Source organism: Elephas maximus, chromosome 3 (genome assembly GCF_024166365.1).
Source record: "Elephas maximus indicus isolate mEleMax1 chromosome 3, mEleMax1 primary haplotype, whole genome shotgun sequence".
Classification (NCBI taxonomy): Eukaryota; Metazoa; Chordata; class Mammalia; order Proboscidea; family Elephantidae; genus Elephas; species Elephas maximus.
Window position 1 is genome coordinate 8,927,385 of NC_064821.1, and position 26,785 is coordinate 8,954,169.

Sequence of the window (26,785 nt, forward strand, 5' to 3'; positions counted from 1 at the left end):
GATTGCATGTTTGGTCAGTTTCAGACTGCAGAAGTTGGTAAAGATCTTCAACTTCTTTATCTCTGGCCTTAGTAGTTGATGTGTAAATTTGAATAATAGTCATATTTACTAGTCGTCTTTGTAGGTGTATGGATATTATCGTATCACTGACAGCGTTATACTTCAGGATAGATCTTGAAATGTTCTTTTTGAGGATGAATGCAACGCCATTCCTCTTCAAGTTGTCATTCCCAGCCTAGGAAACTATATGATTGTCTGATTAAAAATGGCCAGTACCAGTGCATTTAAGCTCGCTAATGTTTAGGATATCGATGTTTATGTGTTCTATTTCATTTTTGATGATTTCCAGTTTTCCGAGATTCATACTTCGTAATTCCACCTTCCGATTATTAATAGATGTTTGCAGCTGCTTCTTCTCATTTTGGGTCATGCCACTTCAGCAAACGAAGGTCCTGAAAGCTTGACTCCATTCATATCACTAAGGTCGACTCTATTTTGAGGAGGCAGCTCTTTCCCAGTCATCCTGAATGCCTTCCAACCTAAGGGCCTGATCTTAATGGCACTACCTCAGATAATTTGCCACTGTTACCACATTCTGTTGTACGAGTGGACCACGTCGTGTTGACCCATCATCTGTTGATGGGACACCATCCACCTTTTGGCCATTGTGCAGTGAACATTGGTGTACAGGTCTCTATTTGAGCTGGTGTCTTCTTTTCCATCACAAAAGTCATACCTGATAGTTGCAAACCTCCAGCAGTGCACAGGTGTGTAAGGTAGGGCGGGAAAGCACCTCCACCCCCTGGAATGGTATCTTCATTCCATGTCTTCATCTGGCATCCTCCAAGCATTGTAGGCTTGATTTGCCTGTGCACACTTTTCCTTTCTTTCATCACAATGGAAGCGGGATCATATAGCCATTTGGATTCACTCCCTCCCCATCCTTAACCCTCTACTGTGGACCTCTTCCTAAATGGCTCTGCCTCCCGCCACCACATCCTTTTAACAGCTGCATTGTGTTCCTCCATGTGGCCGGTGAGCTGCCCTTGCCTTCTGCCAGTCCCCAAACCCAAAACCCATTGACCTTGAGTCGATTCCAACTCAAAGCGACCCTATAGGACAAAGTAGAACTGCCCCATAGGGCTTCCAAGGCTGTAATCTTCATGGAAGCAGACTGCCACACCTTTCTCCCAAAGAGGAGCTGGTGGCTAGTGGGTTCAGATTGCTCATCTTTGGGTTAGTAGATGAGCACTTAACCACTGCATCACCAGGGCTCCTTGTCCCAGTCCCCCGTTGAGGGACATTTGTGGCTGGCACTGAACTGCAGGGACCCATGGCCTTGGGCATGCCCTACCAGTGTCAGAAGGTATGTGAAAGAAACTTCCAGGGGCCAACGGTTAGGTCCAAGGCTCCTGCCAAAACACCCTCCCAGATGGCAGGACTAGCTTCCCTCCTATGGCAGTGGGGAGGATGGACAGAGGGGCGCAATGCCAGAGCTGGGGTTGAGGTTTGTCCATCTTCCCAATCTTTACTCCTGTGACTTGCAAGGGGCTCTGGTTTCCAGTTCTCTGTGTGATGGACTGAATTGTGTCCCCCCAAAATATGTGTTATAAATCCTAACCCCGATACATGTGGAGAGGAGCCTTGAAAAAGATTACAGCCTTGGAAACCCTATGGGGCAGTTCTACCCTGTCCCATAGGGTCACTATAAGTCGAAATCAACTATATTGCAACGGGTTTGGTTTTTTTGGTTTTATACCTACGGGCGCAACCCCATCTGAGGATAGGATTTTCTTTGTTACATTAATGTGGTCATATCAGCGTAGGACGGGCCTTAAACCAACCACTTTGGAGATATGAAAGGAGCAGATTAGGCACAGATGGGGGTAGACAGATGAAAATCTTCAAGGAACCGAGGAGCAGCTGCTGAAAGAGACAAGGTCCTTCCCCCAGTGCCAGCAGAGAGAGAAAGCCTTCCCCTAGAGCCAGCACCCTGAATTCAGGCTTCTAGCCTCGCTAATTCTCGTGAACTGTGAGAAAATACATTTCTGTTTGTTAAAGCCTCCCCCTTGTGGTATTTCTATTATAGCAATGCTAGAGAACTAAGACACTCTGGTTACCTGTGGGGCTTACCATTTCTCACAATCTCTTGTTGCCCACAGTGATGTCTCTGCCTGCTCCAAAGGCATCCTGGACCCTGTGATCTTGCAGGACAATTACAACTACATCATCGAGAAGTGAGCCCGGGACACCCCTGACCCCCACATAGGCACGACCCAAGGGGAGGGAATGCCCATGAAGAATCGAGAATTGCTTCAAAACTGCCACCTGGCCAAGAGAGAAAGTATGAAGGGCGTGGAGGTGGCAGAGCCCACAGCAGGGGGGCCCAAGTGTGACTCCCCAGTTACAGAGAGAAGATACAGCGTTGTGGACAGCCGACATCTCAGCCACCTCATGGGTGCTGACCTCATCTGCCTTAGTCAAGGTTCCCTAGAGAAACAGAACCAGTGATATCTGTGTGTGTGTGTGTGTGTGTGTGTGTGTATAGTTGGCGTTAGTTGCCATTGAGTCGGCTCCAGATCCAGTGATTATATATGTAACACAATGAAACGTCGCCCAGTCCTGTGCCATCTTCATGATCGTTGTCATGTTCGAGTCCACTGGATAATATTTGTCGGGATCCATAGAGTTTTCATTGGCTGATTTTCGAACATCAACCACCAGGCCTTTTATCCTAGTCTGTCTTAGTCCGGAAGCTCTGCTGAAACCTGTCCGCCACAGGTGACCCTGCCAGTATTTGAAATACCGATGATATAGCTTCCAACATCACAGCAACACGAGAGCCACCACAGTACAGCAAACTGATAGACGGGGCTGGGATATATGATACATATGAGAGAGAGTGAGAGATTGATTGATTGATTAAGGAATTGACTCCTACCGTTGTGAGGCCTGGTGAGTCCAAGATCCGTAGGTCAGGGGATGGGAAATGTGAAGGAGTTGTGGCACCATGTGTGGAGGCAGAACACACCCTAGGGAAACTCCCTTTTGGCCCTTTGGGCCTTCAGCTGATTGAATGAGGCCCACCCACATCGTGGGGGGCAGCCTGCTTTACTCAAGGCCAGCTGATGTAATCACATGCTATTGTTGGGTGCCATCCAGTGGATTCCGACTCATGGTGACCCCCTGTGACAGAGTAGAACTGCCCCATAAGAGTTCCCAAGGCTGTCATCTTTATGGAAGCAGACCGCCAGGTCTATCTCCTGCAGAGCGGCTGGTGGGTTTGAGCCAAGTGCTTAACCATTGAGCTACCAGGGCTCCTTTGTTGTCGTTAGGTGCTGTCGGGTCTGCTCTGACTCATAGTGACCCCGTGTACAACAGAACAGAACACTGCCCAGTCCTGCGTCATCCTCATAATCATTATTATGCTTGAGCCCGTTGTTGCGGCCATTGTGTCCGTCCATCTCATTGAGGGTCTTTCTCTTTTAAAGGTTTCCTTTAATCACACATAACGACTTTATAAACGAATGTAGAATAGTCTTTGGCTGAAGGCATCAGAGTTGGACAGGGTGACACAAAATATACCACCACTCCCTCTCTCCTTTCCACTCTCCTGCAGGGAGGCCTATGATCCCAACTTCCTGGGCCAGAAGGCCACCAAGGACCTGAAGGTGCTGTACAAATATGATAAGCTGGGCTGCCCTCGCCTGGTCTACTATGACACCCCGTGGAAGCCTGTGGTAGAACTGTAAGACCTAGCAGGGTACAGTGAGGCGGGGGGCACGGTGTGGCCGTGGCAGGGCCCTGTGTCCCACATCCTGGGTCCCCTCGTCAAGGGGCCTCCTCCTGGCTCTTCGGTCTCCCCGTTGCCCTCAGGATAAAGCTCCCTTTCCACCCCTTGCTCCGCACCCCAGCCCCAATGGCCTCCCCCAGGCCTTCGCCAGGCCAGGCCCTCCTCCTGGAATGTAGTTCCTGCTTGTTCCCTCTCAGCACAGTCAGCCCCTTTCCTTCCAGACATGACCCATGTCCTTGGGTCTGCTGTATCATCACAACATCCCCCTGCCCCAAGTGTAATTTATTCTTTCTTTTTTTAATCATATTTTATTGTGTTTTCGGTGAAAGTGTACACAGCAAATTAGATTCCTGTTTAACAATTTCTACACAAGTTGTTCAGAGACGTTGGTGACATTCATCACAATGTGTGGACATTCTCATTAATTCCATTCTGGTTGTCCCATTTCCATTAATCTAGTTTCTCTTGCCCCCTTACATTCTCATCTTTCCTTTAGAGTCATTGCTGACTGTTTGGTCTCTTGGAGGTGATTTTTTATAGAAGCGCAATACTCACGGGTGATATTCTTTACTTTATGAGCCAGTCTGTTGTGTAGCTAAAAGGTGACCTCAAGGGAAAATATCTATTCAAGGTTTAAAGAGTATCTCAGGGAGGTAGTCTCAGGGAGTCCTACAGTCTCAACCTGTCCACTAAGTCTGGACCTTCTAAGAATCTGAGCTCTGTTGTCCCTTTCTATCAGGCCCTGTGTGTAATTTCTACTTCAACCTGGGTGATGAGTTGAGAACCCTGTGCTGCCTTGACCTTGGTCTCCACGGAGTCTGGGCCACAGCTGCCTTGACCCCATTCTAGTCGCAGACCCATGCTGCCCCGTAGAACTTTCTGTGATAACAGAAATGTTCCATCCGCCGTCCGATCTGGGAGCCATGAGTTCCCTGTGGCTGCCGAGCCCAGTGTGGCCAGTGCTGGCTGAGGAGCCGGGTTACTCTTTCGTTTCATTGTGTTAATTGAAATAACCTCATGAGGCCGCTGGCTGCGCTCAGTGCCGGACCTATTGGCCCTAAATGGTTGTTGGCTGACAGTGACAGCATGGGATGGGCTGACACGTGTAAACAGGTTCATTAAACCTCACGCTTTGCATCAGGCAAACCTGCAAAAGACCTTTTTAAAGTGTTAAAAAGCAAAGATGTTACTTTGAGGACTAAGGTGCGCCTGACCCAAGCCATGGTGTTTTCAATCACCTCATATGTGTGTGAGAGCTGGGCAATGAATGAGGAAGACCAAAGAAGAATTGAAGCCTTTGAATTGTGGTGTTGGTGAAGAATATTGAATCCACTGTTATCTCCTAAATCACTCATATGAATTTATGGTGTTGGCTACTTAGTCATGGTGTCCCTAGGAGTGAAACAGAAGAAATTTACTAAATATTTACTTGATCTGTACAAGCAGAAGAATTCTAGGTCAAGTGAACAGCAGTCTAACTCGAATCACCAGAATAGAGAATTAGAGCCCCTCAGTCAATTCCCAGACTTGAGCAAGTTGAAAGACCCATAATCCCTTGAATGAAGGGGAAGCCAGCTCCCCTCAAGGAAGGACCTCACTACGCTACCAAAAATATATACTGTTAACCTTTCTCCCAGCCTTCCCCAGAGGAATCTATGGCCTTTTACGAGAGTGACTGTCCCTTGGGGAAAAGGAAATAATCAGACTTTTTAGGGATTACTGGATACTTGCTCTGAACTGACACTAATTCTAGGAGACCCAAAATGTCACTATGGGCCACCAGTCAGATGGGGACATATGGAGGTCAGATTTTTTTTTTAATAATTTTTATTGTGCTTTAAGTGAAAGTTTACAAATCAAGTCAGTCTGTCACATATAAGCTTATATACACCTTACTCCATACTCCCACTTACTCTCCCCCTAATGAGTCAACCTGCTCCCTCCTTTCAGTCTCTCCTTTTGTGACAATATTGCCAGTTTCTAACCCTCTCTACCCTCCTATCTTCCCTCCAGACAAGAGATGCCAACACAGTCTCAAGTGTCCACCTGATACAAGTTGCTCACTCTTCATCACCATCTCTCTCCAACCCATTGTCCACTCCCTTCCATGTCTGATGAGGTGTCTTCAGGAATGGTTCCTGTCCTGGGCCAACAGACGGTTTGGGGACCATGCCCGCTGGGATTCCTCTAGTCTCAGTCAGACCATTAAGCCTGGTCTTTTTATGAGAATTTGGGGTCTGCATCCCACTGATCATCTGCTCCCTCAGGGATTCTCTGTTGTGCTCCCTGTCAGGGCAGTCATCGGTTATGGCCGGGCACCATCTAGTTCTTCTGGTCTCAGGGTGGAGGTCAGATTTTTAATGGAGTCTTAGCTCATGTCCATCTGACAGGTCCAGTGGATCTCCAAGTCCATCCTGTAGTGATTTCCCCAGTTCCAGAATGCATAATTGGAATAGATATACTCAGCAACTGGCAGAACCCCTACATTGGATCCCTGACAAGTGGAGTAAGGGCTATTATGGTAGGAAAAGCCAAGTGGAAGCCATTAGAACTGCCCTTACCTAGGAAAATAGTAAACCAAAATCAATACTGCATTCCTGGAGGGATTGCAGAGATTACTGCTACCATCAAGGCCTTGAAGGATGCAGGGGTGGTGATTCCCACCACATCCCTATTCAACTCATCTATTTGGCCTGTGCAAAAACAAGATGGAGCTTGGAGAATGAAAATGTGTTAGAGAAAACTTAACCAGATGGAGACTCCAATTGCAGCTGCTGTTCCAGATGTAGTTTCATTGCTTGAGCAAATTAATCCATCTCCTGGTATCTGGTATGCAGCTACTGATTTGCCGAATGCTTTTTCTCCATACCTGTTTTGAAGGGCCACCAGAAGCAGTTTGCCTTCAGCTGGCAGGGCCAGCAATACACCTTCAGTTGCCTACCTCAGAACTACATCAGCTCTACAGCCCTGTGTCATAACTTAGTCTGCAGGGATCTTGATCACCTTTCCCTTCCACAAGACATCACACTGGTCCATTACATTGATGACATTAGACTGATTGGACATAGTAAGGAAGAACTGCCAATGACTCTGGACTTACTGGTAAAACATTTGCATGCTAGAGGGTGGGAAATTAATCCAACAAAAATTCAGGCACCTTCCACCTCAGTGAAATTTCTAGGAGTTCAGTGGTGTGGGGCATGTTGAGATATTCCTTCTAAAGTGAAGGGAAGTTATTGCATCTGGCCCCTTCCACAACTAAAAAGGAGGCACAATGCCCAGTGGCACCTCTTTGGATTTTGGAGGCAACATATCCCTCATTTGGGTGTGCTACTTCGACCTATTTATCAAGTGGCTCAAAAAGCTGCTAGTTTTGAGTGGGGCCCAGACCAAGAGAAGGCTCTGCAACAGGTTCAGGCTGCTGTGCGAGCCGCTCTACCATGTGATCTTGCTGATCCATTGGAGCTTGAAGTGCCACTGGCAGATAGGGATGCTGTTTGGAGTCTTTGGCAGGCCCCTATTGGTGAATTACAATGTAGGCCCTTAGGATTTTGGAGCAAAGCCCTGCCTTCTTCTGCAGATAACTACTCTCCTGAGAAACAGCTTTTGGCTTGTTACTGGGCCTTAGTAGGGACTGGATGCTTAACCATGGGCCACCAAGTCACCATGCAACTGGAGCTTCCCATCATGAACCGGGTGTTTCTGACACACAGAGCCATAAAGTTGGACATGCACAGCAGCACTCCATCATTAAATGGAGATGGTATATACAAGATCAGGCCTGAGCAGGACCTAAAGGCACGAGTAAGTTGCATGAGGAAGTGGCCCAAATACCCATGGTCTCCCCTCCTGTCACATTACCTTCCATCTCCCAGTCTGCACCTATGGCCTCATGGGGAGTTCCTTATGATCAGATGACTGAGGAAGAGAAAACTCGTGCCTGGTTTACAGATGGTTCTGCACGATGTGCAGGCACTACTGTAAAGTGGACAGCAGCAGCACTACAGCCCCTTTCTTGAACCTCCCTGAAGGACAGCAGTGAAGGGAAGTCCTTCCAGTTGGCAGAACGTAGAGCAGTGCATCTGGTTGTTCACTTTGCCTGGAAGGAGAAATGGCCAGATTTGTGAATGTAGACTGATTCACGGGCTGTGGCCAATGATTTGGCTGACTGCTCAGGGACTTGGAAGGAACATGGTTAGAAAATTGGAGAAAAGGAGGTATGGGGAAGAGGTATGTGGATAGCCCTCTCTGAATGGGCCAAAGAAGTGAAGATATTTGTGTTTCGTGTGAATGCTCACCAAATGGTGACCACAGCAGAGGAAGATTTTAACAATCAAGTGGGTAGGATGACTCATTTTTTGGAAACCACTTATCCTCTTTCCCTAGCCACTCCCATCATTGCTTAATGAGTGGCCATGGTGGTAGGGATGGAGGTTATGCATGGGCTCAACAATATGGACTTCCACTTGCCAAGGCCGACTTGGCTACAGCCACTGCTGAGTGCCCAATCTGCCAGCAACAGAAACGAGCACTGAGTCCCCGATATGCCACCATTCCTCAAGGTGTTCAGCCAGCAATCTGTTGGCAGGTTGATTATATTGGGCCACTTCCATTATGGAAAGGGCAGCCTTTTGTTTGTACTGGAATAGATACTTACTGTGTATATGGATTTGCCTTCCCAGAACACAACACCTCTGCCAAAACTACCATCCATGGACTTATAGAATGCCTCATCCACTGTCATGGTATCCCACACAACATTGCCTCAGATCAAGAGACTCACTTCACAGCAAATGAAATGTGGCAATGGGTCCATGCTTGTGGAATTCACTGGTCTTACCATGTTACCCATCATCCTGAAGAAGCTGGCTTGATAAAATGATGGAATGGCCTTCTAAAGACACAGTTACGGTGCCAGCTAGGTGGCAGTACCTTGCAGGGTTGGAGCAATGATCTCCAGGAGGCTGGATATGCTCTAAACTAGCATCCAATAGGAAACCCTGGTGGGGTAGTCGTTAAGTGCTATGGCTTCTAACCAAAGGGTCAGCAGTTCGACTCCACCAGGCGTTCCTTGTAAACCCTACAGGGCAGTTCTACTCTGTCCTATAGGGCTGCTATGAGTCGGAATCGACTCAACGGCACTGGGTTTGGTTTTTGGTTTTTAGCATCCAGTATATGGTGCTGTTTCTCCCATTGCCAGGATTCATGGGTCCAGGAATCAAGGGGTGGAAATGGAAGTTGCATCACTCACTATTACTCCTAGTGACCCACTGGCAAATATTTTGCTTTCTGTCCCTGCAACCCTGTGCTCTGCAGGTCTAGAGGTCTTAATTCTAAAAAGAGAATGTGCCCACTTGGAGACACATCACTGATTCCATTTGAACTGGAAGTTAAGAATGTCACCTGGTCACTTCGGCCTCCTTATGCCTCTGGATCAACAGGCAAAGAAGGGAGTTACCACATGGGCTGGTGTGATTGATCCTGATTACCAAGAGGAAATCAGATTGATATGACATAATGGAGGTAAAGAACAGCATGTCTGGAATGCAGGAGATCCCTCGGGGCGTCTCTTAGTACTACCATGCCATGTGATTAAAGTCAATGAAAACTACAGCAACCCAATTCCAACATGACTAACAATGGCTGAGACCCTTCAAGAATGAAGGCTTGGGTTACCCCACCAGGCAAAAAAACATGACCAGCCGAGATGCTTGCTGACAGCAAAGGGATTACAAACGGATGGTAGAAGAATGTAGTTCTAAATACCAGTTACAACCACATGACCAGTTGCAGAAATGAAGGCTGTAACTGTTACGAGCATTTCTTCCTTGTATGTGTGCATCAAATACTCTTGTTTTCTTCACCTATGAAATATAAGATGTAAACAGGGCTAGTGCATTTTCAATTGTACACATGTTAGTTGTATCATGTTAGGCAGAAGTATGACTTTATAATTGTCTTTATTCAGAGATTACGTATGGTTTAAGGAGATATGTACAAGTGCCAAGGTGACAAGGTGTGGACTGTGATGGTAAAGGCTGTGTGTCAACTTGGTTGGGCCGTGATCCTCAGTGGTTTGACAGTTATGATATAGTTTGGCAGCCATAATGATATAATCACCTCCATGATGGGATCTGATATACAGTGATCACCTCCATGATGGGATCTGCTGTCAGTAACCACTCAGTTGAAAGGGAGTTTCCTTGGGGTGTGGCCTATATCCAATATAGGTGGACTTTCTTTTTTTAATTGGGCTTTATGGGAAGGTTTACAGAGCAAATTACTTTCTTGTTAAACAATTAATACACATTTTGTTTTCTGGCATTGGTTGTGAACCCTGCAATACGTTAACACTCTCCACTTCTCGACCTTGGGTTCACCACTTCCATTGTTCCTTTCCATTGTTTCTTTGCCCCTCCTGCCTTCTCATCCTTGCACCTGGGCTGGTGTGCCCATTTAGTCTCATATACATGGTTGAGCTACATTTTATTTTTTGTCTTATGGGCCTGTCTAATCTTTGGCTGAAGGGTAAACCTCAGGAGTGACTTCAGTTCTGAATTAAAAGGGCTTCTAGGGGCCGTACTCTTGGGGTTTCTCCACTCTTTGTCAGACCAGCAAGTCTGGTCTTCTTTCGTGAGTTAGAATTTTGTTCTACATTTTTCTCCAGCTCTGTCCAGGACCGTCTATTGTGATTCCTGTCAGAGCTGTCAGTGGTAGCCAGGCATCATCTAGTTGTGCTGGACTCAGTCTGGTAGAGCTGTGGTAGTTGAGTTCCGTTATAGGTAGAGCTTCTGGCAAGGCTCTCTGGCTATTGCTTGCTCTGGATCAGGCAGCTGGCTCCTGTTCATCAGACCTCTGGTCCTTGGGACTTGAGCTAGCAGCTTACCTGCCATTCTTGGGATTTGTCAGCCTCCACGGTCTGGATCTTGGGTTCGCCAGCCCCTGCAACTATGTGAGTGGCGAAAAGCCTCCGACCTGACCCACAGATTTGGAACTTTCCAGCCTCTACAACCACGTAAGCCATTTCCTTGATCTTTCTCTTTCTGCACATACTTTACTGGTTTTGCTTCTCTAGAGAATCCAGCCTAAGACAAATACCAATTAAGATGTTTCAACAAACAGATGCAACACTGGAAGCGTTCATTCATCTATGCCAAGAATTTTAAAGATAGGTACCTGGCCAAGTGCCTGGAAGATATCCATATTTGTGCCCATTCCGAAGAAAGGTCATCCAACAGAATGCGGAAATTATGGAACAATATCATTAATATCACACACAGTTCAAAAATGGTTGCAGCAGTACATGAACAAGGAACTGCCAGGAATTCAGGCCAGATTCAGAAGAGAATGTGGAACGAGGGATATCATTGCTGATGTCAGATGGATCTTGGATGAAAGCAGAGAATACCAAAAAGATGTTTACCTGTGTTTTATTGATTACACAAAGACATTCAACTCTGTGGATCGTGATAAATTATGGATAACATCGCGAAGAATGGGAATTCCAGAACACTTAATTGTGCTCATGAGGAACCTGTACCTGGACCAAGAGGCAGACGTTCAAACAGAACAAGTGGATACTCTGTGCTTTAAAATCAGAAAAGGTGTGCATCAGCGTTGTATCCTTTTACCATACTTGTTCATTCTGTATGCAGAGCAAATAATCTGAGAAGCTGGACTGTATGAAGAAGAACGGGGCGTCAGGATTGGAGGAAGACTCATTAACAACCTGCGTTATGCAGATGACACAAGCTTGCTTACTGAAAGTGAAGAGGACTTGAAGCACTTACTAGTGAAGATCAGAGACCACAACCTTCAGTATGGATTACACCTCAACATAAAAACCCTTACAACTGGACTAATAAGCAATGTCATGATAAACAGAAAAGCTTGAAGTTGTCAACGATTTCCTTTTTCTTGGATCCGCAATCAACACCCATGGAAGCAGCAGTCAGGAAATCAGCCGATGCATTGCACTGGGCAAATCTGCTGCAAAAGACCTCTTTAAATTGTTAAAAAGCAGCGATGTGACCTTGAGGACTAAGGTGGGCCTGACCCAAGCTGTGGTGTTTTCATTCGCCTCATGTGTATTCGAAAGCTGGACGGTGAATAAGGAAGGCCAAAGAAGAATTGATTCCTTTGAATTATGGTGTTGGCAAAGAATACTGAATATACCATGGACTGTCAGAAGAATGAACAAATCTGTCTTGGAAGAAGTATGGCCAGAATGCTCCGGTAGAAGCGAGGATAGCAAGACTTCATCTCACATGCTTTGGACAAGTGACAAGTTATCAGGAGGGACCAGTCCCTGGAGAAGGATACCATGCCTGATAAACTAGAGGGTCAGCCCAAAAGAGGAAAACCCTTAAAGAAACAGATTGACAGAGCAGCTGCAACAATGGGCTCGAACACAGCAACAATTGTGAAGATGGTGCGGGATGGGGCAACGTGTCCGTTGTGCATAGGGTCACTATAAGTTGGAATCGACTCAATAGCACTTAACAACAGCAATTGACAGCCCTAAATGTATACCCTTCCAATATTTGCAGACATCCTCAGAAAAATGGGAAAGGGTAGATGTGACTTCTTTATTATGCTTTAGGTGAAAGTTTACAAACAGTCCCTCATACAAAAAGTTACACACACCTTGTTACATACTCCTAGCTGCTCTCCCCCTAATGAAACAGCACACTCCTCCTGTCCACCCTGTATTTCCTGTGTCCATTCAACCAGCTTCTTTCCCCCTCTGCCTTCTCATCTCGCCACCAGACAGGAGCTGCCCACATAGTTTCATGTGTCTACTTGAGCCAAGAAGCTCAATTCTCACCAGTATCATTGTCTATCTTGTAGTCTAGTTCAATCCCTATCTGGAGAGTTGGCTACAGGAATGGTTCCAATCTTGGCCTAACAGAGGGTCTGGGAACCATTATCGTCAGGGTCCCTCCAGTCTCAGTCAGACCATTAAGCCTGGTCTTTTTATGAGAATGTGAGATCTGCATCCCACTGCTCTCCTGCTCCATCAGGGATTCTCTGTTGTGTTCCCTGTCAGGGCAGTGATTGGTGGTAGCCGGGCACCATCTAGTTCTTCTGGTCTCGGGCTGATGGAGTCTCTGGTTTATGTGGCCCTTTCTGTCTCTTCGGCTCGTCTTTGCCATGTGTCTTTGGTGTTCTTCATTCTCCTTTGCTCCAGGTAGGCTGAGACAAATTGATGCATCTTAGATGGCTGCTTGATAGCATTTAAAAAACGACCCCAGATGCCTCTCACCAAAGTGGGATGCAGAACGTTTTCTTAATACATTTTGTTACGCCAGTTGACCTAAATGTCCCCCGAAACCATGGACCCAGACCCCTGTCCCTGCTACTGTGGCCTTCACAGCATTTGGTTGTATTCAGGAAACTTCTTTGCTTTTGGTTTAGTCCAGTTGTGCTGACTTTCGCTGTGTTGTATATTGCCCTTCCCTTCACCTAAAATAATTCTTGTCTACTATCTAGTGAATATCTCTCTCCCTTCCTCCCCACCTTCATAACCACCAGCAAATGTTTTCTCTGTGTTTAAACTTTATCTAGAGTTTTTATAACAGTGGTCTCATCCAATATTTGTCCTTTTGCAACTAATTTCACTCAGCATAATGCCTTCCAGATTCCTCCATGTTATGGGGTCCTTGGTTGCTTCCATCTTTTTGGTATTGTAAACAGTGCTGCAATGAACATGGGTGTGCATATATCTGTTCATGTGAAGGCTCTTATTTCTCTAGGATATATTCCAAGGATTGGAATTGCTGGATCATATGGTAGCTCTATTTCTGGCTTTTTAAGGAAGCGCCAAATTGATTTCCAAAGTGGTTGTACCATTTTACATTCTCACCAGCAGGGTATAAGTGTTCCAGTCTCTCCACAACCTCTCCAACATGGATTATTTTGTGTTTTTTGGATTAATGCCGCCTTGTTGGAGTGAGATGGAATCTCATTGTAGTTTTGATTTGCATTTCTCTAATGGCTAATGATTGTGAGCATTTCCTCATGTATCTGTTAGCCACCTGAATGTCTTCTTTAGTGAAGTGTCTGTTCATATCCTTTGCCCATTTTTTAATTGGGTTATTTGTCTTTTTGTTGTTGAGTTTTTGCAGTATCATGTAGATTTTAGAGATCAGACACTGATTGGAAATGTCGTAGCTAAAAACTTTTTCCCAGTCTGTAGGTAATCTTTTTACTTCTTTGGTGAAGTCTTTGGATGAGCGCAGGTGTTTGATTTTTAGGAGCTCCAAGTTATCTAATTTCTCTTCTGGTGTTTGTACATTGTTAGTAATGTTTTGTATACTGTTTATGCCATGTATTAGGGCTCCTATTTTTTCTTCCATGATCTTTATTATTTTAGGTTTTATATTTAGGTCTTTGATCCATTTTGAGTTAGTTTTTGTGCATGGTGTGAGGTATGGGTTTTGTTTCATTTTTTTTTGCAGATGGATATCCAATTATGCCAGCACCATTTTGTTAAAGAGACTGTCTTTTCCCCCATTTAACTGCATTTGGGCCTTGGTCAAATACCAGCTGCTCATATATAGATGGATTTATGTCTGGATTTTCAATTCTGTTCCATTGGTCTATGTATCTGTTGTCCCAGTGCCAGGTGGTTTTGACTACTGTAGTGGTATAATATGTTCTAAAATCGGGTAGTGTGAGGCCTCCCACTTTGTTCTTCTTTTTCAGTAACGCTTTACTTATTCGGGGCCTCTTTCCCTTCCATAAGAAGTTAGTGATTTGTTTCTCCATCTCATTAAAAAATGTCACTGGTATTTGGATCAGGATTGCATTGTATCTATAGATAATTTTGGGTAGAATAGACATTTTTACAATGTTGAGTCTTCCTATCCATGAGCAAGGTATGTTTTTCCACTTATGTAGGTCTCATGGTTTCTTCCAGTAGTGTCTTATAGTTTTCTTTGTGTAGGTCTTTTACATCTCTGGTTAGATTTATTCCTAAGTATTTTATCTTCTTGGGGGCTACTGTAAATGGTATTGATTTGGTAATTTCCTCTTCACCGTTCTCTTTGTTGGTGTAGAGGAATCCAACTGATTTATGTATGTTTATCTTGTATCCTGATACTCTGCTGAACTCTTCTATTTCAATAGTTTTCTTGAGGATTCTTTAGGTTTTTCTGTGTAAAAGATCATATCATCTTCAAACAGAGACACTTTTACTTCTTCTTTGTCAATTTGGGTGCCCTTTATTTCTTTATCTAGCCTAATAGCTCTGGCTAGGACCTCTAGCACAATGATGAATAAGAGTGGTGATAAAGGGCATCCTTGTCTGCTTCCTGTTCTCAATGGGAATGCTTTCAGTCTCCGTTTAGGATGATGTTGGCTGTTGGCTTTATATAAATGCCCTTTATTATGTTGAGGAATTTCCCTTCTATTCCTATTTTGCTGAGAGTTTTTATCATGAATTGGTGTTGGAGTTTGTCAGAGGCCTTTTCTGCATCAATTGATAAAATCATGGGTTCTTGTCTTTTGTTTTATTTATGTGATGGATTACATTGATTGTTTTTCTAATGTTGAACCGTCCCTGCATACCTGGTATGACTCCCACTTGGTCATGGTGAATTATTTTTTTTGATATGTTGTTGAATTCTATTGGCTAGAATTTTGCTGAGGATTTTTGCGTCTAAGTTCATGAGGGATATTGGTCTGTAGTTTTCTCTTTTTGTGGTGTCTTTACCTGGTTTTGGTGTCAGGGTTATACTGGCTTCATAGAATGAGTTTGGGAGTATTCCTTCCTTTTCTATGCTCTGAAATAACCTTTAGTAGTAGTGGCATTAACTCTTCTCTGAAGGTTTGGTAGAATTCTCAAGTGAAGCTGTCAGGGCCAGGGTTTTTTTTTTGGGGGGGGGGAGTTTTTAAATAACGTTTTCAATCTCTTTTGTTATGGGTTTATTTGGTTATTCTACCTCTGTTTGTGTTAGTTTAGGTAGGTGGTGTATTTCTAGAAATTTGTCCATTTCCTCTAGGTTTTCAAATTTGTTAGATTACAATTTTTCATAGTATTCTGTTATGGTTCTTCTAATTTCAGTTGGGTCTGTTGTGATATTGCCCATCTCATTTCTTATTCGGGTTATTTGCTTCGTCTCCTGTTTTTCTTTTGTGAGTCTGGCCAATGGTTTATCAATTTTGTTAATCTTTTCAGAGAACTAGGTTTTGGTCTTGTTAACTCTTTCAATTGTTTTTCTGTTCTCTTTTTCACTTAATTCTGCTCTCATTTTTATTATTTGCCGACTTCTGGTGCCCGAGGGTTTCTTTTGTTGCTCTGTTTCTATTTGTTGAAGTTGTAGGGATAATTCTTTGATTTTGGCCCCTTTCTTCTTTTTGGATGTGTGCATTTATTGCTATAAATTCACCTCTGAACACTGCTTTAGCTATGTCCCAAAGGTTCTGATAGGAAGTGTTTACCTTCTCATTTGATTCTATGAATTTCTTCATTCTGTCCTTTACTTCTTCTATAATCCAATCGTTTTTGAGCAAAGTGTTGTTCAGTTTCCATGTGTTTGATTTCTTTTCCCTGTTCTTTTCTGTTGTTGATTTCTACTTTTATGAGTTTATGGTCAGAGAAGATGCTTTATAATATTTTGATGTTTTGGATTCTGTTAAGGCTTGCTTTGGGCCTAATATGTGCTCTATTCTAACGAATGTTCCTTGTGCACTGGAAGAAAGTATACTTGTCTGCTCTTGGGTGGAGCATTCTGTACATGGCTACAAGGTCAAGTTGGTTGGTTGTGGCATTTAGATCATTGGTGTCTTTATTGAGCTTCTTGCTGGATGTTCTCCTCTTCACTAAAAGTGGTGTGTTGAAGTCTCCTACTATTACTGTGGAGCTGTCTATCTCACTTTTCAGTGCTGTTAGTGTTTGTTTTATGTATCTTGAAGCCCTGTCATCAGGTGTATAAATATTATAATGTGGTAATATACTCCTGGTATATTGTCCCTTTAATCATTATATAGTGTCCTTCCTTATCCTTTGTGATGGATTTAACTTTGAAGTCTGTTTCGTCAGAAATTAGCATTGCCACTCCTGCCATTTTTTGATTGTTGTTTGCTTGATATATTTTTTCCGTCCTTTGAGTTTTAGTTTGTTTGCGTCATTAAGTCCAAGGTGTGTCTCTTGTAGGCATTATATAGACGGATCGTGTCTTTTTTTTTTTTTTTAATCTATTCTGCAACTCTCTCTTTATTGGTGCATCTAGTCCGTTTATATTCAGCATGACTATGGATAGGGATGAGGTTAGTGCTGTCACTTTTTGTGTGTTGCTCACAGTTCCTTTTTTCCCTTTAATTTTTTGTGCTGAGTAGTTTTTCTTTGTAAATGGTGTTTTCCTTTTTTTTCATTGTTGTTGATTTTGTTTTTGCTGAGTCTTTATGTTTTTCTTGTATTTTATTTTGATGTGTAGGATTCTTAGTCTCCTTTGTGGTTACCTTATTATTTATCCCTATTTTTCTAAGTTTAAATCAAACTTTTATCTCCCTTTGTCACCTTGACTTCCTCTCCATATGAAAGATTGATGACTACTTAGTCCCTCTTTATTGATTTAATGTTGTTGTTGTCATCTTTTACATTATGACATTGCTGTTTCCCTGTTTTGAGCATTTTTTAAATCTTGGTTTATTTTGTGATTTCCCTGTTTGGGTTGCTATCTGGTTGCTCTGTTCTGTGTTCTAGTGTTGGGTTGAGATCTGGTATTATTGATTTTCTAACCAGAGAATTCCTTTTAGTATTTCTTGTAGTTTTGGTTTGGTTTTTTGCAGATTCCCGAAACTTCTGTTTATCTGGAAATATCCTAATTTCACCTTCGTATTTGAGAGACAGTTTTGCTGGATATGTGATTCTCTGCTGGCAATTTTTTTCCTTCAGTGCTTTATATAACTCATCCCATTCCCTTCTTGCCTGCATGGTTTCTGCAGAGTAGTAGAGCTTGTTCTTATTGACTGTCCTTTGTAGGTGACTTTTTATTTATCCCTAGCCACTCTTAAAATTTTCTCTTTATCTTTGGTTTTGGCAAGCTTGATTATAATATGTCTTGGTGACTTTAAGATGTACCTTATGTGGAGCTCAATGAGCATCTTGGATAGATATCTTCTCATCTTTCATGATATCAGGGAGGTTTTCTGCCAACAAACCTTCAATAATTCTCTCTGTATTTTCTGTTATCCCTCCCTGTTCTGATACTCCAATCACTGGTAGATTATTTCTCTTGATAAAGTCCCACATGATTCATAGGGTTTCTTCACTTTTTAAAATTATTTTGTCTGGTTTTTCTTCGAATATATTGTTGCTAAGTGTTTTATCTTCAATCTGGCTAATTCTGACTTCCATTTCCTCAGTTCTGCTCCGCTGACTTTCTACTGAGTTGTCTAATTCTGAAATTTTATTGTTAATCTTTTGAGTTTCTGATTGCTGTCTCTCTGTGGATTCTTGCAGCCTATTAAGTTTTTCATTATGTTCTTGAATAATCTTAATTTCCTCGACTGCTTTATCTGTGTGCTCCTTGGCTTGCTCTGTGTTTTGCCTGATTTCCTTCCTGATCTCTTGAAGAGTTCTGTATCTTAATCTTTTGTATTCTGCATCTGGTAATTCCAGGAATACGTCTTTATCCGGAAGATTCCTTGATTCTTTGTTTTGGGGGTTTGTTGAAGCAATCATGGTGTGCTTCTTTATGTGATTTGATATTGACCCTTGTCTCCAAGCCATCTATAAGTTATTGTATTAATTTATTTTATGTTTGCTCCCTGTGTCCTAGCTTCTTGCTTTGTTTTGTTTTGATATGCCCAAATAGGCTACTAGAGTGAGCTAACTTGATTACTGGAGCCTTTGAAGCACTAATGTCCTGTTATCCAATGGCTAGAGCTGCTACCAGGTACATGAGCCTAGGAGTCCTTTCACTATTCTTGTATAGATTCAGCTCAAGTGTCCAGGTAGTCGGTCACCTAGTGTGTGGTGCAGGCTCTCACCTACAGTCTTAGACGTGCAGTGGTGATTGGTGTATGCACAGTTTCTGGTGCAGCAGGGGGTTGGTGTGACGGTTTTTATTCATTCATTCATTTATTAGCAATATTATTTGGTCACCTAACATTGTGTTGGTTCCTTCCAGCCTCTGCCCACATGGCCCTTTATCACAGAGGCCTTTGGGGACCACCCCATATAAAATACACAGTGCCTACCACTCCATTGCCCTCCACCTGTCCGCCCACCTGGTCCAGGTGCCAGTCGTCCCTCTCCCTTCACTGGAGGTTCAGCCCTTGGAGGGCTGGTCCTTTGCCTTGCTCGCTGGTGCCCCCTGCCATGACAGTGGCTCAATAACAAGTCTGGGCTGTGATTGAGGTACTCCTGGGCTGGTCTCCACAGCTTCACTCTGTACACACGTGTATCTCAGGTGGAGAAGTGGAGAGTTCCAGGAGGTGGTCAATGCCCAGTATGTCTTGCTGGAGGTGAACGGGCTGTTCACGTACACGTACTCCCTGACGGCCGGCACTGCACTCTGCAAATCGCAGCCACAGAACTGGACCACCATCATGGCGGATGCTGGCTATCACAGGCCCTTCTCCTGGGACAGAGAGGTGACATTTGCTCTTTGCTTACTTCCAACCAGATGGCAATGGCTGGTCATGCCCAGGTCACAGGGGTAGGGCGGGAATGGGACACCGCAGGGCAGTGCGCCTGAGTATTGGAGTTAGCTGACCAGGTCCTCTGGGACTGTCTTCCAAGGGAATTGGCCAAATGATCAAAGACGTCTGTACCAAGGTGGTCACCTGGCATTGCTGATATTGGCAAAATTCTGAAACGTCCAAATGCCCATTACTAAAAAAAAAAAAACCAGTGGCTGTCATTTCCAACTCATGGCAACCCTATGTATGTCAGAGTAGAACTGTGCTCCACAAAACAAAAAGTGGGTCCCCAGGCCTTTCTTCTGAGGTGCCTCTGGGTGGACTCGAACTGCTAACCTTTCGATTAGCAGCCCGGCGATGAAACTACTTGGACCACCCAGAGAGGGACTCCACCCTTTACAAAAAGACCAATTAAATTCACAGCCTGTTTTGCTTGGCGAGTGTTTCTGTAAATCAGATCAGTTCATACCGATCGGCAAATAAGGGCACGATGCCGGTATAATGAAGAAATCCTGTCGAGTCCCGCGTGCGTTTTCCCTCCAGTCAGAGCCGCATACCATCAAGTGCGGGAACTGGGCCAAAGCCGCCAGCAGGCGGCGCTCACTCCCTGCGCCCACCTGCAAGCTCGCCTGGGTGTTTCCGTTTGCTGGGCAGCTAGGTCCCTCCTTTCACCCACTTCCCTCAAGTGAGTTTGATCGTTTTTGTTGTTGGTAGTGGCAGTATGCATTTTTTCTTTTTTTATTGTGGTGAAAATATACACAAGAAACCAATGCACCAGTTCAGCAATTTCCGCAGGTAAAAGTCAGTGATAGTTCATTACATTCTTTAGGTTGTGCATCCTTGGTCGCTATCCTTTTCTGAATTATTCCACCATCGTTGGAATGAGCCCAATGCCCCCTGAGCAAAGACCTCCCCTCCCGCCTCCCTCCCACCTCTGGGAACCACTAATAAAATCTTTGGTTTCTATACTTTGGTCTGATTGAGCCCTGGTGGCACAGTGGTTAAGCGCTTGGCTGCTAACCAAAAGATCAGCGGTTTGAGCCCACCAGCCGCTCCACAGGAGAAATATGTGCCAGCCTGCTTCTGAAAACCCCATGGAGCAGTTCTACTCTGTCCTGTAGGGTTGCTATGAGTCGGAATTGACTTGACTGCATTTTTTTTTATATATATACTTTGGTCTCCTTCACCTGTCTTGAGCCTCAGTTTCCTTATCGTATAGTGGGGAATGAATGGATCAAGTGGGTCTGCCTAGTTCAGAAGCCAGTATTTGGTATTACTGGGAGTGGCGACCTTACAAAATCACTCACTGGGCAGACTGGAAGGTCTGGCTCGAAGCTGATCTCAGGGAATGACCCCAGAACTGACCACAGGGAGCTGCCACCTCCACCAAGATCAGGAAGGTTGGGGGCTCGGAAGGCCCCCTGGGTCTATTAAGATCCAGGGCACCCACCTCCCTGCCTCCCTGCCTGCGATCATGCCTGGGGGCAGCACCAGTGGAAGCCCGCAGGAAGGGGCCCCCACATCACTGCCACCTTCCAATTTTCTGAGTGTGTGTAGTTGATGCTGCGTGGTTCACATTAGATTCATAGCCGCAAGGGAGTCTGGGAGGCAGAGTTATGAGGTTGCCAGCCTCCAGTTCAGGAAGGAGGACTCAGAGGAGGCTAAGCATCCAGTGCACGGTCTCCTCCTCAGAGACCACAGGCCTGCTCACCCATGGGGGCTTGACGAGAGGTGGGGTGGTGTGGGCTGTGCGGTGGGTGAAGAGTGTCTGAGCCTTGGCCAGGGGAGGGCCTGGGGCCAGCAGGCATGTGTGCCTGAGGGCCTCTGTCCTCCTCTCCAGAACTATGTGAGCTGCCACGAGCCCAACAATGGCTCCCCTTTGAGGTGGCCAGATGTCCCGTATCAGATCTTGGGCGGCCCAACGAACAACAAGGTCATTTTTGACCAAAGGAATGGAATCTACGTCTTCCTGCTTTCCATTGTGGACCCCTACTACAGGTGAGGGGGCGGGGACTTCCCTGGGTCAGGGGTACCTGGTGAAAGGCTGGCTGTCCTGGGGCAGGTCACATGTGGGAGGACACACTTTCCCCCCTCCCCTCAGGGGGATGTGGCTCAAGCGGAGTCCCGCCAGCAGTCCAGACTGTCCCAGGGAAGAGTGGCATTTCAAGTCCTGGTGACATCTGTCCACTCACTGAGTAAATACTCAGCTTTGCTGTGGGCCAGAGCCTGTGCTGGGTGCTGGGGGGCAGCGGGGGCGAGCAGCCACGTCCCTGCCCTCACGTGCTGCAGGCAGCCGCTCCTGCCACCCCTGACTGCTGATATGCCAGCAGTGGTATGCCACAGCCAGCTCAAACCGGTGATTAAATATTCAGAAAGTTTGTTCCAGTTGACTTCACGCTGGTATCTTGAGATCAGCCATGATGGCACCATTTACACCAGGGCAAGTGGCACACACAGCAAAGCAGGCCTTCCTCCCCAGCCCCCCTAGCTGGCTGTTCACCTTTCCAGCACGCTGTGTGATGGGAAGGGTTTGGAAGCCACCTCTCAGAGTGCTGGCCCAGACCCTTAACATCTTCCAGGGTGTGTGGGGGGGCGGCGAGGGCACTGTGAAACGGCACCCTTCCCTTGCCTTAAGCATTTGTCTGCCATCGTCTATCCCCTCCCAGCAGGGATGTATAAAATCCCTCCTAGCAAAGCATGTGGGCACCCTGCCTGCCCTGGAGGCCTCAGGCTTGGACTAGGACTAGCTCTGGGATGACCCCAGGTGGAAGGTCCTGGGGACGGGGCGTCCAGAGGAGAGGGGACTGTGAGACTCAGCCCTCCCACCCCCACCATGCTCCTCCCCCGTATTGTGGTCCCGGCAGCACCCCGTGAGGTCTCTACGCCCCAGTGCCTTTCCCACAGAGTTCCCTGTCCCACTCCACCCCCATCCACTGCCCGTGTCACTGGTACTCTGGGCTCCTGTCCGAGGCCACATGTGGTTCCTTGTCATGGCCCCCCTTCCATTGCGTTGTAACGGTTTATTGAGGGACACAAATGGTTAACGAGCTGGCTGCTAACTGAAAGGCCGGAGGTTCAAGTCCACCCAGAGATGCCTAGGAAGAAAGCCCTGGTGATCTATTTCTGAAAAACCAGCCACTGAAAACCCTACGGCACACAGTTCTGCTCTGACACACGTGGGGCCGCCGCGAGTCTGAGCCACAGGTTCTGGTGTTGCCCCATCTGACCCCCTGACTCCGCCACCCTCGAGTGGTCGGCAACTGGTTTTTTTTTTCCTACCACCTTTGGACTGAGCCTGGGGAGGTGGGTCTTGTCCCCAGAGGAGGAGACCACAGAGGGCCTGGAAAAAAAAATAACTGGTGCCAAACCCCACAAAGAGACGGGCAGAGCCAGGAGCAGTAGACTTTGGGGAGCACAGCCGGACGTAAAGGGAACGGGCTGTCCCCAGCCCCTCACGTGGGCTGGAACAACTTTGCGGGGATGAAGGGAGGGACTGGAGAGGCGCTGCGGAAAGGCCCGTCCCCACCCGCCTGTCCCCGCAGCTACTGCCACCTGGAGACCACCTTCAGCATCTACGTGCACGGTGCCTTCCCGCCCACCGTCATCCCCACCGAGCTCTCCATCGTCCTGCTCACCCTGAGCATGCTGCTTGCCCTGTGGCTGGTCCACGCCATCCCCAAGTGCCGCACGCCGAGATGAGCCGCAGGCCGCGGGGCTCCGGGCCACCCTGCTCAGGAGCTGCGGGGAGCGCCGCTCGTGGTTTCCGGACAGTCGCCGAGCGCATAGCCAGTCGGGGACAGGGGAGACTCGGGGCTGAGGACCCCTGGGAAATAGCTCAGCTTCTCACAAAGGTAATGTGTCAGAGTCCTGATAGTCATTTTAAAATAAAGTGTTAGAGAAATAGCAGGTGTCGGCGGCTGATGAGCCTCTGGAAGCCCTGAGTGGTCCAAATGATGAACACTCTCGGCTGCAAACCAAAAGGTTGCAGGTTCAATTCCAACCAGAGGCACCTCGGAAGAAAGACCAGGGGATCAGCGTTTGAAAAGTCAGCCACTAAACAGGAAGTTTAAGTCAATGAGAGTGAAACAACCAAAACAGAAATATCGAGAATGCTGACACGTGAAGGATGTAACCAGTGTCACTGACTGGTATGCCTAGAAACGGTGAAATTGGAGCAGGTTTTGCTGTGTATATTTTCACCAAAAAGAAGATAAAATATTAATTTAAAAAAATCAGACACTGGAAACCTTATGAAGCACGGTTCTATCCTGACGTGGTGTCACCACGAGTCGGAGTCGACTCCGCAGTAATTGGACTGCACACCCTGGACAACAGTGGGAACTGAGACAGATCCTTTCCGGGCACGCCCCCCCACCTCTTCCCCAAGACACCCCAGTCCAGCCTCCTGCCTAGCTAGCTCCTCACTGGAGCCGTCCCCCGGGCTCATGGGAGCTCGGGAAAGGCTTGGTGCCTTCATTCCAGAGCCAGGTATCAGAAAAGCATTTACTAATTAGGCCAGGGGTGGGGAGGGGCCTGAGAGGTACTTGTTCAGCTGAGTAACTTGCTCACAGAGGTAAAAGCTTCCCTGCACCTCGTGTCTTTGCTGTGGAGAAGAGTGACTTGGGGTGTAATTAGAAGGCCATTTCTCTCTGATCACCTGTTGTTGTTAGCTGCCATCAGCCCCCCAGACTCATGGTGACTGCACGCGCAGCAGAACGAAACGCGCCCAGTCCTGCACCAACCCCACGATCGATGTCAGGTGGGAATGTTGTGATCCGTAGGATTTTCAGTGGCTGATTTTCAGTTGATCACCAGTTCTTTCTTCCTAGTCCTTCTTAGTCTGGAAGCTCCACTGAGACCTCTTGAGCACCACAGCACCGTGCAAGTCTCCACGCACAGATGGGTGGTGGCTGTGCCTGTGGTGCATGGACTGGGAATCGAACCCGGGTCTCCCATATGGGAGGTGGGAATTCTAACATTGAACCCTACTGTCCCTTTGAAATATATTCCATGGGAGAACCTAAATGGATTTCTAAATGGACACTTGGGCAGCTCCACAACTTTTCTGATCCCTCTGAGGTTAAAAAAAAAAAAGAAAAATCTGCAGTCATTTATAACTGCCTCACACAGCCTCCATTCAGTCTCACAGAACGCGGTGACCGGTTTTAACCGGTGCTTCCTGGCTGGGCCAGCACGGCACCAGGGACAGGGTGTTCTCCCCGTCCCACCCATCCCACCCTGGCTTGCCAGCTAGGGGTTCTGAGGACACTGGGCGGAAGTGGGGCCGGGACACGGGCGCATTGGTCCCCGACAGGTACCGCTGTGGGACAGCTTGCCTGGGCCAGTGGGGTCGTCCCCTCACAGAGGCCCCGCCAGCGGGCCCACGCTCCCCAGTGCAAAGGTACACTTCCCTCCTGTTGGGGTTTCGGGGAACAGCGTGCACCCCACAGTAATCAGACTTACCCTATTACTTCGCCCTTCTTACCTCACATCCCCAGGCAGCACAAACGGTTTGCACTTGACTATTAACTTAAAAAGGAGCCCTGGTGGCACGAGGATTAAGCACTCGGCTGCTAACAGAAAGGTTGGCAGTTGGAACCCACTCTGCAGCCCCACAAGAGAAAGCCCGGGTGATCTGCTTCCCTAGACTACAGGCTAGAAAACCCCATTGGGCAGTTTTACACAGTCACATGGGGGTGCTGAGAGTCACAAATCAACTCGATGGCCCCGAACAACACAAAGTTAACCTGAAGGCCGGTGGTTCAAATCTGCTCGCTGGCGCTGCAGAAGGAAGGCCTGGTGGTCTCCTTGCATAAAGATTCCAGCCGGGAAACCCCGTGGAGCAGTTCTGCTGGTCACATGGGTTCACCAGGAACCCGAACTGACTCAAGGGCAATGGGTTTGGTTCTTTGGGGTTTGTTTTTTTTTTTAATCTCACGTGCCCTTATTTTTACCTTTCTGTCCACTTACGTAACCCCAGGTCCAGTTACTTTTTTGTGATTGTTTCCCTTCTCCCTGTCCTGCTTCTGGGTTTTGGATTTGGCTTTTTGAAGTGATTGCCGGGTTGTCTGATGGACGTTTGCCCTTCAACCCTCCCACTGCAGTAATCGAAAGAAACCGCCCGGTCGCCTGGAGCCACCACATCCTCCTCGACCAGAGTCTTCCCTCAGCTTGAGTCACTTGGTCTTAGTCACAAAGACACCCCCAACGAGGGTGCGGGGGGAAGGGACTCAGGGAATAGCACTCGGAGTGGTTGTAGATGGGGCCTGGAAGGCCTGAAGCATGGTCTCCACTTCCTGAGCCCGTTAAGGGGTTCTGAGGAGCTCAGGTGTAGTCTGTATGGTGCTACGGGGGTGGAGGACGGGTCCAGGACGAGGCAGGAGGGTCCCGTGGGACTGGCAGGGTCCATGCCTGGTTACCCGTTCTGGGTCGGGGACTTCAGTGTCACTTTGCTTCCCGCTTTCTCCCCTGCTCCCTCGGGAATGGTGGCCTCTCCAGGGTCACCTTTGGGTATGGCCGGCACCCGCCTTAGTGGAGGAGGAGGGTGCTCCGTGGATCCGAGGGGAGGGGCCCAGAGTGGGAGAGGGTGGGTGGACTCCAAAGCCAGGCCCAGCCCCATTTCCCAGCTGGCCGGAGGCTGTCCCTGCCACTTGGATGGAAGCCATGGTGTGGCTGGGCCTGGTACAGGTGCGCCCTCCCTGCCTCTGCCCCTCACCTGTGCTCAGGTGTAGTCTGCATGCCATCACATGCACGCCCACGCCTCCTCACTTGCACACCCTCTGTGCCCTGCCCTCTTCAAGCACTGCTGCTTTCCCGTGTGGGGGCCAACTCCTGCACCTTGGCCCCCACCAGGCATGCATGCGTCAGCATCCACCATCCCCAACCCCAATGTCTGGTGAACAGGCACGTGTGCCTTCATGCCCTGGCCCATGGCAGAGACAAAGGTATCCCCCACTCTCCCTCCACCTGCTATGGCTTCCCGGTGCCAGAAGCAGCAGCTGGTGGGGGGGGGCACTGGGGGCCACTGTGAGACTCACCCTGCTTGCTGTGTGTCTCCAGGCAAGTTCCCACCCTCTCTGGACAGCCCTGACTTCCCCAACCAAATGACGGGCAGAGAGTCCTTCGTTGGGAGTAGGAATCTGGGTGGTGGCTCCTAGCATCCCACAGCCTGGACCCTACAGCAACCCCAACTCTCCAGGACTGGGAGGCGAGAGGCTTAGAACCCCCCATGATTCTCGGGGAGCCCCTGGGTGGTGCAAATGGTTCACACGCTCAGCCGCTAGCAGAAAGTTGGAGGTTCAAGTCCACCCAGAGGCGTCTCAGCAGAAAGGCCTGGCAATT

At 47.2% G+C, this 26,785-nt stretch overlaps 1 protein-coding gene across 1 annotated transcript in view; it reads left to right on the plus strand.

Annotated features, from left to right (window-relative positions):
* Nucleotides 1-23,330, plus strand: part of CATSPERD (cation channel sperm associated auxiliary subunit delta) — an 83,908-nt gene extending 60,578 nt beyond the window's left edge. Inside the window, exons 18-22 of the mRNA XM_049876514.1 lie at nucleotides 2,163-2,237; nucleotides 3,620-3,748; nucleotides 19,213-19,396; nucleotides 21,285-21,442; nucleotides 22,987-23,330. Of these exons, the coding sequence (XP_049732471.1) occupies nucleotides 2,163-2,237; nucleotides 3,620-3,748; nucleotides 19,213-19,396; nucleotides 21,285-21,442; nucleotides 22,987-23,143 (703 nt within the window). The 3' untranslated portion in view covers nucleotides 23,144-23,330. The remainder of the gene's footprint in view (nucleotides 1-2,162; nucleotides 2,238-3,619; nucleotides 3,749-19,212; nucleotides 19,397-21,284; nucleotides 21,443-22,986) is intronic.
* The last annotated feature ends 3,455 nt before the right edge of the window (nucleotides 23,331-26,785 follow it).